At 35.2% G+C, this 14,930-nt stretch overlaps 1 protein-coding gene across 1 annotated transcript in view; it reads left to right on the top strand.

Moving 5' to 3' along the window:
* The window catches only part of GPATCH2L (G-patch domain containing 2 like), a 74,006-nt gene that overhangs the window by 23,240 nt on the left and 35,836 nt on the right, over positions 1–14,930 (top strand). The window contains exons 6-8 of the mRNA XM_044664954.1: positions 1,240–1,307; positions 2,982–3,036; positions 4,941–5,026. Coding sequence (XP_044520889.1) covers positions 1,240–1,307; positions 2,982–3,036; positions 4,941–5,026 — 209 coding nt within the window. The remainder of the gene's footprint in view (positions 1–1,239; positions 1,308–2,981; positions 3,037–4,940; positions 5,027–14,930) is intronic.

Genomic DNA, 14,930 nt, shown 5'->3' on the forward strand with positions numbered 1-14,930 from the left:
AACTAGGAGGGAACAAGAGGCTATTGTGGAAATATATCTAACAATTGCAAATGAATAGGATATTTGCTTGTTAAATTCATCTTCATCACCTTAAAAGGGGTATTTGTTATTTATAGTGGAGGTCACCTATTCTACCCACCTCCCCCTACTTCTCTATCCCCTGTCCCTCTCTTCTCTTTTTCTAAATTGTAATCATAAATAATGAGTTTCATTCACAGCTCCCTGCCAGCGAGCTGCTAATTACTGAAAGTACAGCTTGCAATTTACACAGTAATAAACTGTAAATTTAAACATTACGGCATTTTAACTTAATAATTTTTCTGCTGTAACAAATAGCCCATTTTTCACCCATCCCTCCCTTCTCCCCTACTTCATATGTGTCTGTGACCAGGAAGCATGGCCATAAGGGATGAAGAATACAGGGTGTAAAACCTTTTCATTTAGCTCTATTCCTGTGCAGAACCTGACCTCAAATTAATTTTCTATAGTAAATTGATGTGCAGCTTAATGTTTAGATTAATTCACCACACAGGTGAACACATAGAATACTTGCCCAGAGATTGTGTGCACACATCAAGCTTATATATTTCTTGACTTTTGTGCGCACTTGACTTGTGCTTACCCAGGCTTAACATTTATACATGTTATGTATTAGCATGTGCACACAGCCTAGTCCATTTGCCTTCACAGATACTGAAATGGATATTCATGGTGAGTGAAGAATGAGTTTTTCCTGTCATTTCACTATATTCCAAAGATGATGGTTCTGTGATCATTTACATTACCTTCTGATACCCTGATGTTGAAAACTTAGGCTAAGGAATGATCAATGTTTATATAAACAGTACCAGTTTCTGTTTCTTGTGTGATTTGGAGAAGAAAAAATGTTGGGATACAAATATATGGTGACTAATTTTAGTGTTCAAGTCCTTAGCAATTCATTCAACTCATTTATTGAATGCTCACTATGTCCAAGGCACCGCACTAAGGATTTTGGGGGATATGAAAATTCACAAGATAATCCCTTTCCTTATGGAGCTTACGGCCTGGCAGTAAGCCCACCAGAACCATTGGAAACAAGACTGTGTTAATTTTTGTGTCTGTCTGTTGACCAACATCTCTGAGTTTGACTTTAACCATTTTAAAGTAGTTAAAAAAAAATTTGGTGGACAATTATGCTCTTGTGTCAGTGCAGTATTCATGGTAGTGATGACATATTTCACTTCTCTGTCTTTTTAGGAGACCAGCATGAGCACTTTAGGGCCTGAAAGGGTAGGCCACATTATTAGCGATCCACGTCAGAAAGAGTAAGTACTGTGTATTTCTGGTTGTTTAATTTAGGCCTCGAGAAACAGAAATATCAGGAATTTCCTGTTCTATATAGTGGGGAGAAAGAAGGGGAATTTTTATAACTACCAGAAATTTGCCATGCAAACCAGAATGTTAGCATTATCAAAGAGACTTCTAAGATTCATTGAAGTGTTCTTTATGGCATTTGTTCTATCTAGAGCACTAAACCATATGACATGTTTCTCTATAGCTATTTTTAAAATTCTTTTCCTTTTCCTTCTTTCTTTGCTCTTTAGACATAAATATTGTTAAAAGGCAGCCTCTCCTTAAGTTTTTCATACTCTGAACTCTTAAATAGTTCTTTTTCTCTTAATAGAAATCTATAAAATTGATAATTGCCTAGAGCTACCATCTTCTCCCTTGCAATTACGTAGTTAACATGTGTTGAGCGCTTGCTGTGTTCAAAGCATTTGGCTAGACACTGGGTGGCAGAAATGGTTTTGCTTGCTATTAAGTGGATGAGATCTTATGCAACTTTATAGAGAAAGAATTTTTGTGTTAATTACTGATGCTAAAGTCCTTCAAGAACCGACCTCTGTTTTGAGCAAACTATTTGTTGATGGAGGAATTTTCTGTTCTTTCTTATGACAGCCATATTCTCAAAATCTCATTCCACTTGATATACAGTAGGACCTCATGTAGAGCCTCATTTTATGTGACTAATGTGTTTCAAGACCCTTCACATAAGTTGAAAATCACACGTAATAGTGAACTTCATTTTTTAATAAGTATTTCTTACATGAACATACTTAGGCCCTTTAAAACTTCTTAGGCTTATCAGAGCTACCAACATCATTACTCTTTTACTTTGGAGCCATTATTAATAACCATATATCATTAATGAAACAGACAAGCACTGCTCTGACTCTGACATGAATTCCAGACAAAGACTGATACAGGAGCAAAAAACAGTAAATGATTCACACTAACGCTTTTTGGAATGAGTATGAGTGTGATTGAACTGTTGCAAACTTTACTCTGCTTGGAATAATGGAATGGGCTTAGTGCATTAGTTAAGAATTTTTATTTTACATATTTTTCTACCTTTAATTTTTTTGATTTCCAGTTGTGTTTACCTGAATTTATGTGTTCAGTTCGCATAAAAGGAAGTTCTATTGTAATGGCTCTTTGGTATTTCTTCTTACCATGGGAGCCAATTTCAACAGAATGTATTTATCCAACATATAGGTACTATTTCAATCTATAACAGCAGACAAAGATGCTTGTAATCTGTGGTTCAACTTGTGTTGACTTGGGGATCATGTTGTTAGTAGTTTATTTGCATAGCTTAGCAACCGAGTTCATTATCATGTTGCCTCATACTTGCTATTCTCATTTAGAAGGCTTTTCCTTTGAAAAGTTGTTTCCTGTGTAAGGCTTGCACATGTTTAATATTTTTTTCCCTCTCTCCCCCAACTCCATCTTTTTTTATTTCCTTAATTCATTTCCCCTTCATCTTTTTGTTTTCTTTTTCTTTATCTTTTCCCTGCTTTTTGTATTTTATTTTCTTCCTATTTTGTTCTTTCCCTCCCTTTAGTTTCTGGTTATCATCAACAGGAAAGAGAGAGCGCAACCAGGTAAGTTGGCTCTTTGGTCATCTTTATTTTCTCATTTGATTTCCTTTTCTCTAGAAAGAACAAAGCGTTGACTTCTGATTTTCCCCACATTCCTGCCTGTTCACATGAGGTAAGGAAGTCATTATCCATACATCGTTTTGGTAGCCTATGTTTTCTGTGTTTCATGGATATTTGACTCTTACTGAATTATACTGTACCTTAGAAGACACCTATAAGGTTGCTATGGCTAATTTTGTTTTCAAGGTTCAGTTTTGTGGTGGTTACTTTATTTTTTAGTTGCTGATTCTTTATAGGCTATCAGATGGCAATCAGTTATTTTGCTTTGAATTGGCAATGAGGAGATCACAGAATGAACTGCATATGAACTGGGGTGAAGTATTTCCACTTTTAGTTTTATGTTTTTTTCCTCCTGGTGATTAGTCTTGCAGAAGAGAATTTGTAATTGTGGAGGCTTGATCAATAAAACTTTCTTACTTTTAAGTGTCTATGGGTTTGGAAGGATATCTATTAGTTAAATTACTGTACTAATAATAAAACAGTATTCATCTCTAAAAGCCAGAAAGTAATTTTTGTTTTTTTAGGAGATATTTTTAGTTTGGAGCCTTTTTGGGAAGGGGGATGACAAAAGTGATTTTGAAACCTGGACAAAGTAGGCAAGAATATACAACTATTTTGAGGTATTAAAAGTATTAATTAGCTTGCTTTATGCTGAGTGTTTCCTATAGAACTTGACAACTTATATAGCATTCTCTTTTTCAAAACCTTTTAATTTCTATCCCAATAACCTTGTGAATTGATCAGAATGGGTAATAATAACAGTAATAATCAGCACATAGCACTTTCAAGGTTGCAGAATACTTTACATACATTATGTCATTTGACTCTTGCAACAACCTTGTGAAGCAGGCAGGTACTATAAGGTATTATTTTTATTTCTTATTACAGCTCATAAGTTTCAGAAGAGAGATTTGAACCCAGGTGATCTTAGCTTTGTGTCTGGCACTCTATAGTTCTTGTGAGAAAACATTAGATGGGCCTAAGGTTATGTAGCAAGTTGGTAGTAACATAACTATGACGAGAACCTGGATTTTCTTAAGACAGAAGGACAAGGGCTAGGCATATAAGGTTAAGTGATGTGCCCCAGGGTCATACAGCTAGAAAGTATTTAGGGTCAAACTTGAACCCAGGGCCTCCCAACTCCAGGCTTGGCTCTGTTCACTGTACTACTTAGCTGCCTCATACCATTTTCAAAATACTGTATTGCAGATACTTTTTTCATTCACCAAAATGATTCTTTGAGATAAGAGGATAGGAAATAATTTACCATTCTACTCAAGAATGGGTTTGAATGGAGTCCAAGTTTACAGGCAAAACCACCTATTAATTGTACCTTTGTAGATATAAGTGATAGATATCACTTCCACATTTCGACTTTCCCTTTTGTGATTTCTCTATATCACATGTTGGCATAAGAAATTAACTAGGAATTTTTGGGGAGTTTTGTGGAAGCTGCAGATGACATAGGAAATGTTTAGAAACTCATTTTTACTTAACATTGACCATCATATAACCCTTGACCAGATACTTCATCCAAATTTTGCAGTAAGGTACTGTAAATACCCCATAATAGAAAAAAAAAGTTCAGACTTCTCTGGTATGAAAGGAAGGCCAAAAATTTTTACATGGATTTGCTAGATCCTGGGGCCTCCATGCTCTCATTCTCACAATGTGGAGGGCATACCTGGATTCATTAAAAGATTTTCAGAGGACCAACAGAATAGAAGATTATTCATTCTTTTTGAGGAAACTGGACTAGCTGGGCTACAATCACATAGCATAATGTTGAGCATTCTATAACCTCACCAAATTGTTTTGTGCTAATGTTTTGGGTTGGCATAAATGATGGAAGTAGAGTGGAGAGAAAGCACTCTGACAGCAGGATTCTTTTTTCAAGGTCAGGCTGTATCCTTCAAGTGGGGGCTTATTGAAATGACTTCCTTTTTGTTCTTTCAGTTCAATCCCCTTTCTCCTCTCTATTCTTTGGATGTTCTTGCTGATGCTTCCCACCGAAGATGCTTACCAGCACACTGTTCTGCCAGGTAATATTTCTGATCTCTTTGAGAGGCTTCTCTCATTTCCTTCTAGTCAATGCCAATAAAAACCTCATCTGTAAAGACTGTTATTAATATTGCTTCTCTAGAGAGAGGTTCTCTTAAGGAACTAGATGAGAAAGCAAGTGAAAATGCTTTTCTTTTTACCACAGAGATAGAGCTGAATAGTCTAAGGTCTGTTCTTAATTCTCTGCAAATTGATAAACCAGAGAATAGTATTAAACTGTTTATTTCAAACATATTTGTTGGTTATATATTATAAATGCAATTTTTGTATAGATTGATAGATGCCAATTAGTGAAATACTGTTTGATCTAATGGCAAAAAGAACTTATTCCATGCATTTGTCCACCTAATAATTTTTATATAGGAATGGCTGTGCAATGTTTAAAAGATGAAAACTCTTCATGGGCGTGTCAGTCATTATTTCTACATGACTCCAGTCATTGGCCTCTGACATATAGCAGAATCAAATAGGAAAGTTGGAAAAAAGTTTTTTGAAAGGAAGAATGTTAAAAATAGTTGTACAGAAAATATGAAAACTCTTTAGTTAGTGTATACCACTCCTCCCTTAATCTTTATTCTGGATTTTAATCCTCAGTTTAAAAAGACTTATGTGAATGCAGCTCCCTGACCCTTTGGGTGGCTGGTGCTTTCATCACACGCTAAGTATGTCCCTTCAGATAGACTTAGCATACTATATCATGTCAGGAGTAAAGTGGAGTGAGTAGCTTTGTCCTTAGCTTAGCTCTGCCAGTAAGATTATGTGATGCTGAATTATTGGGATTCCCAGTTTCCTTTAAAAAGCTGTGCCTGCACAGTAGCTTGTGTTTTTTTATCTCTATATTTCATTATTCACATTATTCTCTTCCATTTCTTGCCCATCAGGATTGGTGGCTAGGGGGTAGGAACATGATGGCTAGGCTGTACTCCTGGGCACACTAAATTATGGAGAAACATTGTGTATTGCTTCACATATTTGGCACTGGCTGAAAGCTAAGGAAAGTGAATATAGGTGATGATACCTATCTTTTCTCTCACTCCTAAATACTATTCCTTTTTTTGTTAATCATTTGATAAGCACACATAGCCTCTGTGAAACCTTTAGAAAATGTGAATGATAAAACACTGAACCTTCCAGGTCATCTCTTACTACCCTAGGATAACATGTGTGCCTTCTCTCTGTAGAGTCTTTTTAGGAAGAGATTTCTAGCCACTGAAGGACTTTTCCAATTGCTCTTGGGGCGAGATAGTCAGAATTCATTTTCAGTTGTTGGGACTGTGGACTTTGGGTGTAGGAGGAAGAGATTTTTTTTTTGGATACATGCTTGGCACTGAGGAGAGCTGGTCTTAGGAGACAGCTTTTCCTTTTTTCTGCCTCATTTTGTATGTAGTGGGGAAAGATTTCATTCAAAGCATCTTGGCAGCATTGGGAATTTCACACCCATCATTAGAATGGTTTTTGTGTGTGTGGTGACTGTGTTATCATTAGTGTATAATTTTATTTTGCGAAGAGAGAAGTGTTTCCTGTTTTATCACAGCATTCCCTGAGGACAGTTGGTGTATTAATTTGCTGTATTGCCTCCTGGCTGTTCCCAGGCTGTTTTCCTCTTCATCTTGGAATTTTTAATGGCCCTGGTGCCTCTTGGGAGGAATGCAAGGAAGAGTACCTCAGGGAGTGCTTCCTTTTTTTCACATGCCTATAATTACTCTCCTTTAAGAGCACAAAGAATTTGATAATCATGCTTAGGCTATGAAGGTTTTAGCCTTTCAGGCTGCTGAGCAGACTCAGCTTCTGCATGGACAACTTTAATTCCAGTTTCCTAAACATTTGACAAGTATAAAGGTTCTTCAACATCTTCATAATAGATAGCATCTTGTAGTTATATAGCTACAGTGTAACTGAAGGATCATTGATGGTTTTTCAGGATTCTTCTACATTGCTGCTCATGAATTGTAATGTTAATATTTTTGAAAGAACAGGCAAAATATTTTAAACTGATATTACCTTAAAAATAATTGCAAAAGCACTTAAAAATAATAGCAAGTGGCAATGGGTTGGGAAATGGTCTGGTCTTTGTGGGTTTTTTGCTCTAAGATCTATAGTTTATTTTAGTTTGAAAAAAAAAAGATGGGTTAAGAGATTTAATATACACTTCTCCTAGTGGTACCATAGATGTTTCATGTTTGTGACAAAGGTGCTTCATGGCTTGATCAATGGGGAAAGTAAATTTTATAGGTGGTGTTATCTGTGTTCTTAGTGTTTTTAGGTAACGATTCCTTATAGGAGATAGTATGTTTCACAGAATAATTTAAGATTCTCGTTTCCTTTTGTTCTTTGAATTAAGATTAAATTTAAATTTAATTTAAAACCTAAAGAAGATAATTTTTTTAGTTTAATTTACCTTTCTTCAGTTGACTCAGTTCTTAGTTGCTTATATCATACTATAGAGGTTAGAGTGCCAATAAATTGGGATTAAGGATGTAATTGATATTGTCTGTGTAGGAGATGCAGTGATATTTTGAATTTAGGAGATCTCTATTAAATATGGAAGTTCTTGGTGATTTATGTTGAATATAGAGACTTTTCATAAGAGCATAACAACAAAGCTGAAGAAAAGAATATTATCACCCTTAGATTATACTTGTTTAAGAATATTTGCATTAAGGAAGTATAGTCTATCGTCTGAGAAAATTAAAAGTGAAACCAATACCCATCTATCTATGTTGAAGAAGAAATAGTCTTAATTTTTTTCTCTTAATTTGTGAGTGTTTCATTAAATTTTATACAGTTAACTTTTAATTCTTTGGCGAAAATGTACCCTTATTGACTCTTTCTTTAGTCTTAGATGCCAAATCATAAAGGACATTTCCAAGTTCTTACATTATGTAGTCAAACTTTCTCCTTTGTAATGTGGCTTGGTTGGTATTCCACAAAAGAAATCTTATGCTTCCAGTTTTTACCAGATTGCAGGAATTCATATATTTAGTGCAGGAATTTGTTAGATTTCTATCTTGTCCAATTCCCTCAATTTATATAAGGTACCTCAGGACCAGAAAAGTAAGTGGCGTGTTCAGGTTAGTACAGTGATGGGCAAACTACTGCGGGCCCCCTGAAATGTTCTATTTGGCTGGGACATTATTCCTAATTCAACAAATACAATGAGTAGGATACAATACAATGAAACTTCGAAAGAGTTGCCTTAGAAACAGACTGACAGATGAGCATTTCCTTTCCTTTGGGCCCCCTCTTTAAAAAGTTTGCCATTCACTGGATTAGTAAGTAGCAGAGCTAGAATTCAAACTCAGGTCCTTTGCTGCAAGTTTAGCACACTTTCTAATGTTGCCTTCTTGAGTTCTCTCAGTCCCTTTGTTCACAGGTACCTGTGAACCTACCTGATAAGCTCACACAGTGCAAAGAAGTTCTTTTCCTAATCAGTTTGCAAAGAATTTTCTAGGAACTCTCAACTGACTTTAGGTCATTGGTTGCTGGTAGCACCTAAAAACAAATCTATCTTTTTCTTATTGTTCAGGTGTGGTCTTATTTTTTCAATGCTAAAAATGATGAAATGTTTTATTTTACTATATCTTTTTTTTACACATTTATTAATATTTATTTTTTTGAAAAGTTAACATGGTTACATAATTCATGCTCTTACTTTCCCCTTCACCCCCCAACTTCCCGCTCCCCCCTCCATGGCAGATGTGTATTTCCACTGGTTTTAACATGTGTCATTGATCAAGACCTATTTCCAAATTGTTGATAGTTGCATTGGTGTGGCAGTTTCGAGTCTACATCCCCAATCATGTCTGCCTCAACCAATGTGTTCAAGCAGTTGTTTTTCTTCTGTTTCCACTCCTGTAGTTCCTCTGAATGTGGGTAGCGTTCTTTTCCATAAATCCCTCAGAATTTACTATATCTTTTTGTAGATTATTTTGCTTGGTCTTTTCAGTAAAACAGTTATTATGCTATGAAAGTTCTACTTTTTAAAAAGAATATTTTATTTTCCCAATTACATATAATAATAATTTTTAACACATGTCTGAAATTATAAGATCCAAATCATTTTCCTTTTTTCCTGGGTAAGCAATTTGATCTAGGTTAAAAATGTATAATCTGGCAAAACATATTTCCGTATTGGTCAATTTTGGAGAAAATAAATAAAACCAAAATCCAAAAATAAAAACACAAATAAAATGAAAATGATATACTTTGATCTGTATTCAGAATCCATTGGTTCTTTTTCTGGAGGCGGGTAGTATTCTTTGTCATTAAATCCTTTAAAATTGGCTCGGATTATTGTATTGCTGAGAGTAGTCAAATCTTTTCACAGTTGATTGTTATAATATAATATTGCTCTTACTGTGTACAATGTTCTCCTGCTTGCTTCATTCTAAATCAGTTCATGTAGGTCTTCCCAGATGTTTTTGAAATCATCTTGCTCATCATTTCTTATAGCACAGTAGTATTCCATTCTAGTCATATACCACAGTTTGTTCAGCCGTTCCCAATTGATTGGCATCCCCTCAATTTCTAGTTCTTTGCCACTACAAAAAGAGTTGCTATAAATATTTTTGTACAAACAGGTCCTTTTTCCTTTTTTTGATTTCTTTGTGATTTAGACCTAGTAGTGATATTACTGGATCAAAGGATATATACACAGTGTTATATTCTTTTGGGCATAATTCCAAATTGCCCTCCAGCATGGTTAGGTCAGTTCACAATTCCAATTTTGCCACATTGCCTAAAACATTTATCCTTTACTGTCATATTAGCCAATATGATGGGTATGAGGTGGTGGTACCTCAGAGTTGTTTTAATCTGCATTTCTCTAATCATATGTGATTAAATTAGTGATTTAAAATACATTTTCATATGACTATAGATAGTTTTGATTTCCTTACCTGAAACTTGTTATTCATATCCTTTGACCATTTGTCAATTGGAAAATGACTTGTATTCTTATAAATTTGACTCAGTTCTTTATCTATTTGAGAAATGAGGCCTTTATCAGAGAAATTTGCTGTTTCCTTTCTATCTTGGTTGCATTGGTTTTGTTCAAAAACCTTTTTATTTAATATAATCAAAAATGATTCATTTTACGTTTTGTAATGTTCTCTATCTCTTATTTGGGCATAAATTCTTCCCTTAAGTATAGATCTGATAGGTAAACTATTCATGCTCCCCTAATTTGTTTATAGTATCACTCTTTATGTCTAAGTTCCTTCTTGACCTTATCTTGGTTATAGAGTGTGAGATATTGGTCTATACCTAGTTTCTGCCATAAACTTTTCCAGTTTTCTAAGCAGATTTTGTCATATAGTGAGTTCTTGTCCCAAAAGCTGGTGTCTTTGGGTTTCTTAAATACTAAATTGCAGTGGCCATTAACAACTGTATATTACATACCCAATCTATTCCATTGATCCATTATTCTATTTCTTAGCATAGACCAGATTGATGATTACTACTTTATAGTAGTTCAACTTGCAATATAGTAAGGCTAGGCCACCTTTACATTTTTTTTTCATTCATTCCCTTGATATTCTTGACCTCTTGTTATTTTTTCCTTAGCTTTATACGATAATTTTTTGGTACTTTGATTGGTATGACACTGAATAAGTAAATTAATTTAGGTAGAATTGTCATTTTTATTGTATTAACTCAGCTTCCCCATGAATGATTAACATTTTAACAAGTTTTAGGTCTAACTTTATGTGAAGGAGTGTTATAATTATATTCATATAATTCCTGTTTTTACCTTGGGAAATAGACTCTCAGGTATTTTTATATTTTCTAGAGTTATTTTAAATGAAATTTCTCTATCTCCTGATGCTGGACTTTGTTGGTGATGTATAGAATGCTGATGACTTAAGTGGGTTTATTTTGTATCTTGCGACTTTGCCAGTTACTCATTTCATTTTTTTTAGTTGATTCTCTAAGTAAACCATCATATCATCTGCAAAGAGTGATAGTTTAGTTTCCTTTAATCCCTTCTATTTCTTTCCTTCTCCTATTGCTATAGCTAGCATTTCTAATTCATTATTGAATAATAGTAGTGTTATTGGGCATCCTTGCTTCACCCTTCATCGTAGTGAGAATGCTTCTAGCATTTAGTTTAATCCTCATTAGAGATATTTGTTGATGATTTTAGTTAGATACTACTTATCATTTTAAGGAAAATTCCACTTATTTTTATGTTTCCTAGTGTTTTTTTTTTTAAGTAGGAATGGGTGTTGTTTTTTGTCAAAAGCTTTTTCTGCATTTATTCAGATAATCATATTATTTCTATTGGCTTTGTTATTGATAGGGTCAGTTATGCTGGTTAATTTTCCCAAAATTGAACCAGCCCTGCATTCTTGTTATAAATCTTACCTGGTCTTGGTGAATGATCTTTGTGATATATTGCTATAGTCTCCTTGCTGGTATTTTATTTAAATGTTTTTAATCTGTATTAAGGAAATTGGTCTGTAATTTTCTTTGTTTTTTGTTTTTCCTGGCTTAGATATCAATACCATATTTGTGACATAAAAGAAATTTGGGCAGGAGTCTTTCCTTGCTTATTTTCCCAAATAGTTTATATTATTTGGGGATTCATTGTTCTTCAGATGTTTGGTACAATTCACTTATGAATTCATCTCACCTCGGGGATTTTTCCTTAGAGAGTTCATTGATGGCTTGTTCTATTTCTTTTTCTGAGATGGGATTAGTTAAGTATTCTTATTCCCTCTTTTGATAATTGTTTATCTTATGATAAACATTTTTTCATAAAACCAACCCTAAGTTTTACTTTTTTAATTCAGTGGTTTTCTTTTGATTTTTATTAATCTCCTCTGATTTTCAGGATTTCCAATTTCGTCTTTAATTCAGGATTTTTAATTTGTTTGTTTTCTAGTCATTTTAGTTGTATGCCCAATTTATTGATCTACTTTTTTCTCTATTGACATAAGCATTTAGAGAGATAAAATCTCCCCCTAAAGATTGGTTTGTCTGTATCCCATAAATTTTAATATTATGTCATTGTTATTCTCTTCAATGAAATTACTGATTGTTTCTATGATTTGTTCTATGACCCACTCATTCTTGCATCTATTAATATAATTGTAGGGTTTCTGTTAGTTTTGCTATTGATATGGTTAATCATGCTGATTTTTCCTAATATTGAACCGTCCCTGCATTCCTGGTAGAAAACTCACCTCATCATATGATCCTTATGATACAATGCTGTAATTTCCTTGCTAGTACTAGTATTTTATCTAAAATTTTCACGAGTATTCATTAGGGAGAATGGTCTTTAACAGTGATGACAAACCTTTTAGAGATGGAGTGCCAGGCCCAATCTCCACCCTGTTCCCCAGATCAAATCCCGTGCTCCTTGCCTTTGGCCCACCCCATTACCCCGCCCCATTACCCCAGACAGGGGAGGGAGGAAGTGCTCCTATTAGACTGCTGAGCAAAGGGCCAGGGAGAGAAGCATGTATGGAGAGGGGGAGGAGAGTGGCCCCAATGCTCCGCTTCCCTTCAGCTATGTGCCATGCTGTGAGCTATGCTCCCCATAAACCTAGCTCCTCTCCAATCCCACTAGAGGAAACACCTTTGCCACAGGCTCAACAGGCTGCTGTCTGCACCACAGCTTCATGCAACAAGTAAGGCCCGCCCCCCTCCTTCACCACCCTAACCTCTCCCCCCCCAGACAGAGGAGGGAGGAAGCGCTTCCATTGGCTACTGGGCAGAGTAGCTGGGGAAGTGAGGAACAGCTCTGCTCTGAGTCCCTCTGGCTTTCTAGTAACAACTTCTGGTGGCCCACTACAGGTGTGCCCACAGAGAGGGCTTGGTGTGCCCCCTTTGGCATGTGTGCCATAGGTTTGTCATCATGGGTCATAGGTTTTCCATTATGAGTCTGTAGTTTTCTTAATCTGTTTTTGCTCTTCTAGACTTAGCTCTCAATATCATATTCCTTCTTCCCCTATTTTTCCAAATAGTTTATGTAGTATTGAAGTATTAGGGAATTCTTTGATGGTTTGTTCAATTTCTTTTTCTGTGATGAGGTTATTTATTTATTTTCTTGTTTATTTCTTTTGTTGATCTAGGCAGTTTATATTTTTATAAATATTCATCTATTTCACTTAAATTGTCAAATTTATTGACATATAGTTGGGTAAAATAACACCCATTAATTTCTTCTTCTTTGATTGTGATTTTAACTTTTACATTTTTGATACTTACAATTTGATTTTCTTCTTTTGAAAAGTCAAATTAACCAGTGGTTTATCTATTTTTTTTTCATAAAATCCATTTCTTGTCCTTATTTATAGGTTCATGGTCTTCTTTCAAATTTTTACTAATTTTTCTTTTGAGTTTCAGGATTTCCAACTTATTTGGGGATTTTTAATTTGTCTTTTTCTTTTTTAAGTTGCATGTCCAATCCATTGATCTACTTTTTCTCTGTATAAATTTCTCCCTAAGTAGAGTTTTGGCTGTATCCCACAAATTTTGGTATGTTGTTTTTTTGTTGTTGTTGTTGTTTTTTTTTTTAATGAAATGATTGTTTCTATGATTTGTTCTTTGACCAATTCATTGCTTAGCACAAGATTATTTCATTTCCAGTTTTCAGTCTTTCTGTCACCCTTTGTTGAATATAATTTTTATTGCATTATGGTCTGCAAAGGATGCATTTAATATTTTTGTTTTTCTGTGTTTGGTTGTGAGGTTTTTGTGCCCTATTATATGAGGACTCACTCATTCCTTAGAATTAGATTTAGTTTTTAATTACTTTCCATAGTCCCTTATTGACTAGTTTTTATTGCATTATGATCTGAAGAGGATGCATTTATTATTTCTGTCTTTCTGCATTTGCTTTGTGTAGGTACCTTGTACCTCTGAGAAGGCAGCATATTTCTTTCAATTCTTCACTTTTTTTTAGAGATCTATTAAATCTAACTTTTTAGAAATTCTACTTCCTTTCTTCCTTTTTTTTTTCATATAGCTGCTTTGATCTTATTGTCTCCTTTTAGTTTGTGCCTTGCTCTTGTCTCATAATAATTTTATGTGCTTAGGTTTTTTTTTGTTTATATTTCCCAGTTTTTTGTTTTTTTTTACTTTTATTTTAAAGGTGGGATCTCTTCCCAATTTCAGTATTTTCTTACAGCTACTCTAGTTCTGAGTTTCTACAAATTTCACTTCTTTTAGGTTTATGATGGCCTATGGGCTGAGAGCCCTGGAAGCCTCTTCTCACTACTGATTCAATTTCCCTCTGGACCTGCTGTATTGGCTTTCAAGGCTAGATGCACCCTCAGGGCCTCACCATGGCTGTTCTGGCACAGAAGGGACTTCATCATGGGCTTGTACTGGGGCTTGGGCCTCATTGGGGGGGGGTTTATGATGGAGCTTGGAACTTCAAGGGGTGGGTGTAGGGGGTCTCTGGATCTTGGGGTCTTGCTATTGGCTTGGACCTGGGTTCAGAACCTTAAGCAGTGGAGTGGAAGGACTTGGTGGTGTGACCCTGCTGTAGACTAAGATCCCCTCTTGCCTCAGTGAAACAGACCTTCCAAGATGTCTTCTGCAGGAAAATTGCCTCCCTCTGTCACTTTCTTTGTTCTTCCACTTTAATGTTTGTTTTGAAATTTTACTTTAAAGTTGGTTGGAGGGAATTTTCAGAGAGATTCTAGCTTTCCATTGCTTTACTCTGCCATCTTGGCTCTGCCTTTTGATCAAAATTCTACTTTTTAAGAGTTTTTGATATGTGCTGAGTTATGCATAAATGGCTTATAGGAAAATGAATATAGGGGACAGCTGGTGGCTCAGTGGATTGAGAGTGTCAGGCCCAGAGACAGGAGGTCCTGGGTTCAGATCTGGTTTCAGATACTTCCTAGCTTTGTGACCCTGGGCAAGTCA

The sequence above is a fragment of the Gracilinanus agilis genome, chromosome 2, assembly GCF_016433145.1.
Source record: "Gracilinanus agilis isolate LMUSP501 chromosome 2, AgileGrace, whole genome shotgun sequence".
Classification (NCBI taxonomy): Eukaryota; Metazoa; Chordata; class Mammalia; order Didelphimorphia; family Didelphidae; genus Gracilinanus; species Gracilinanus agilis.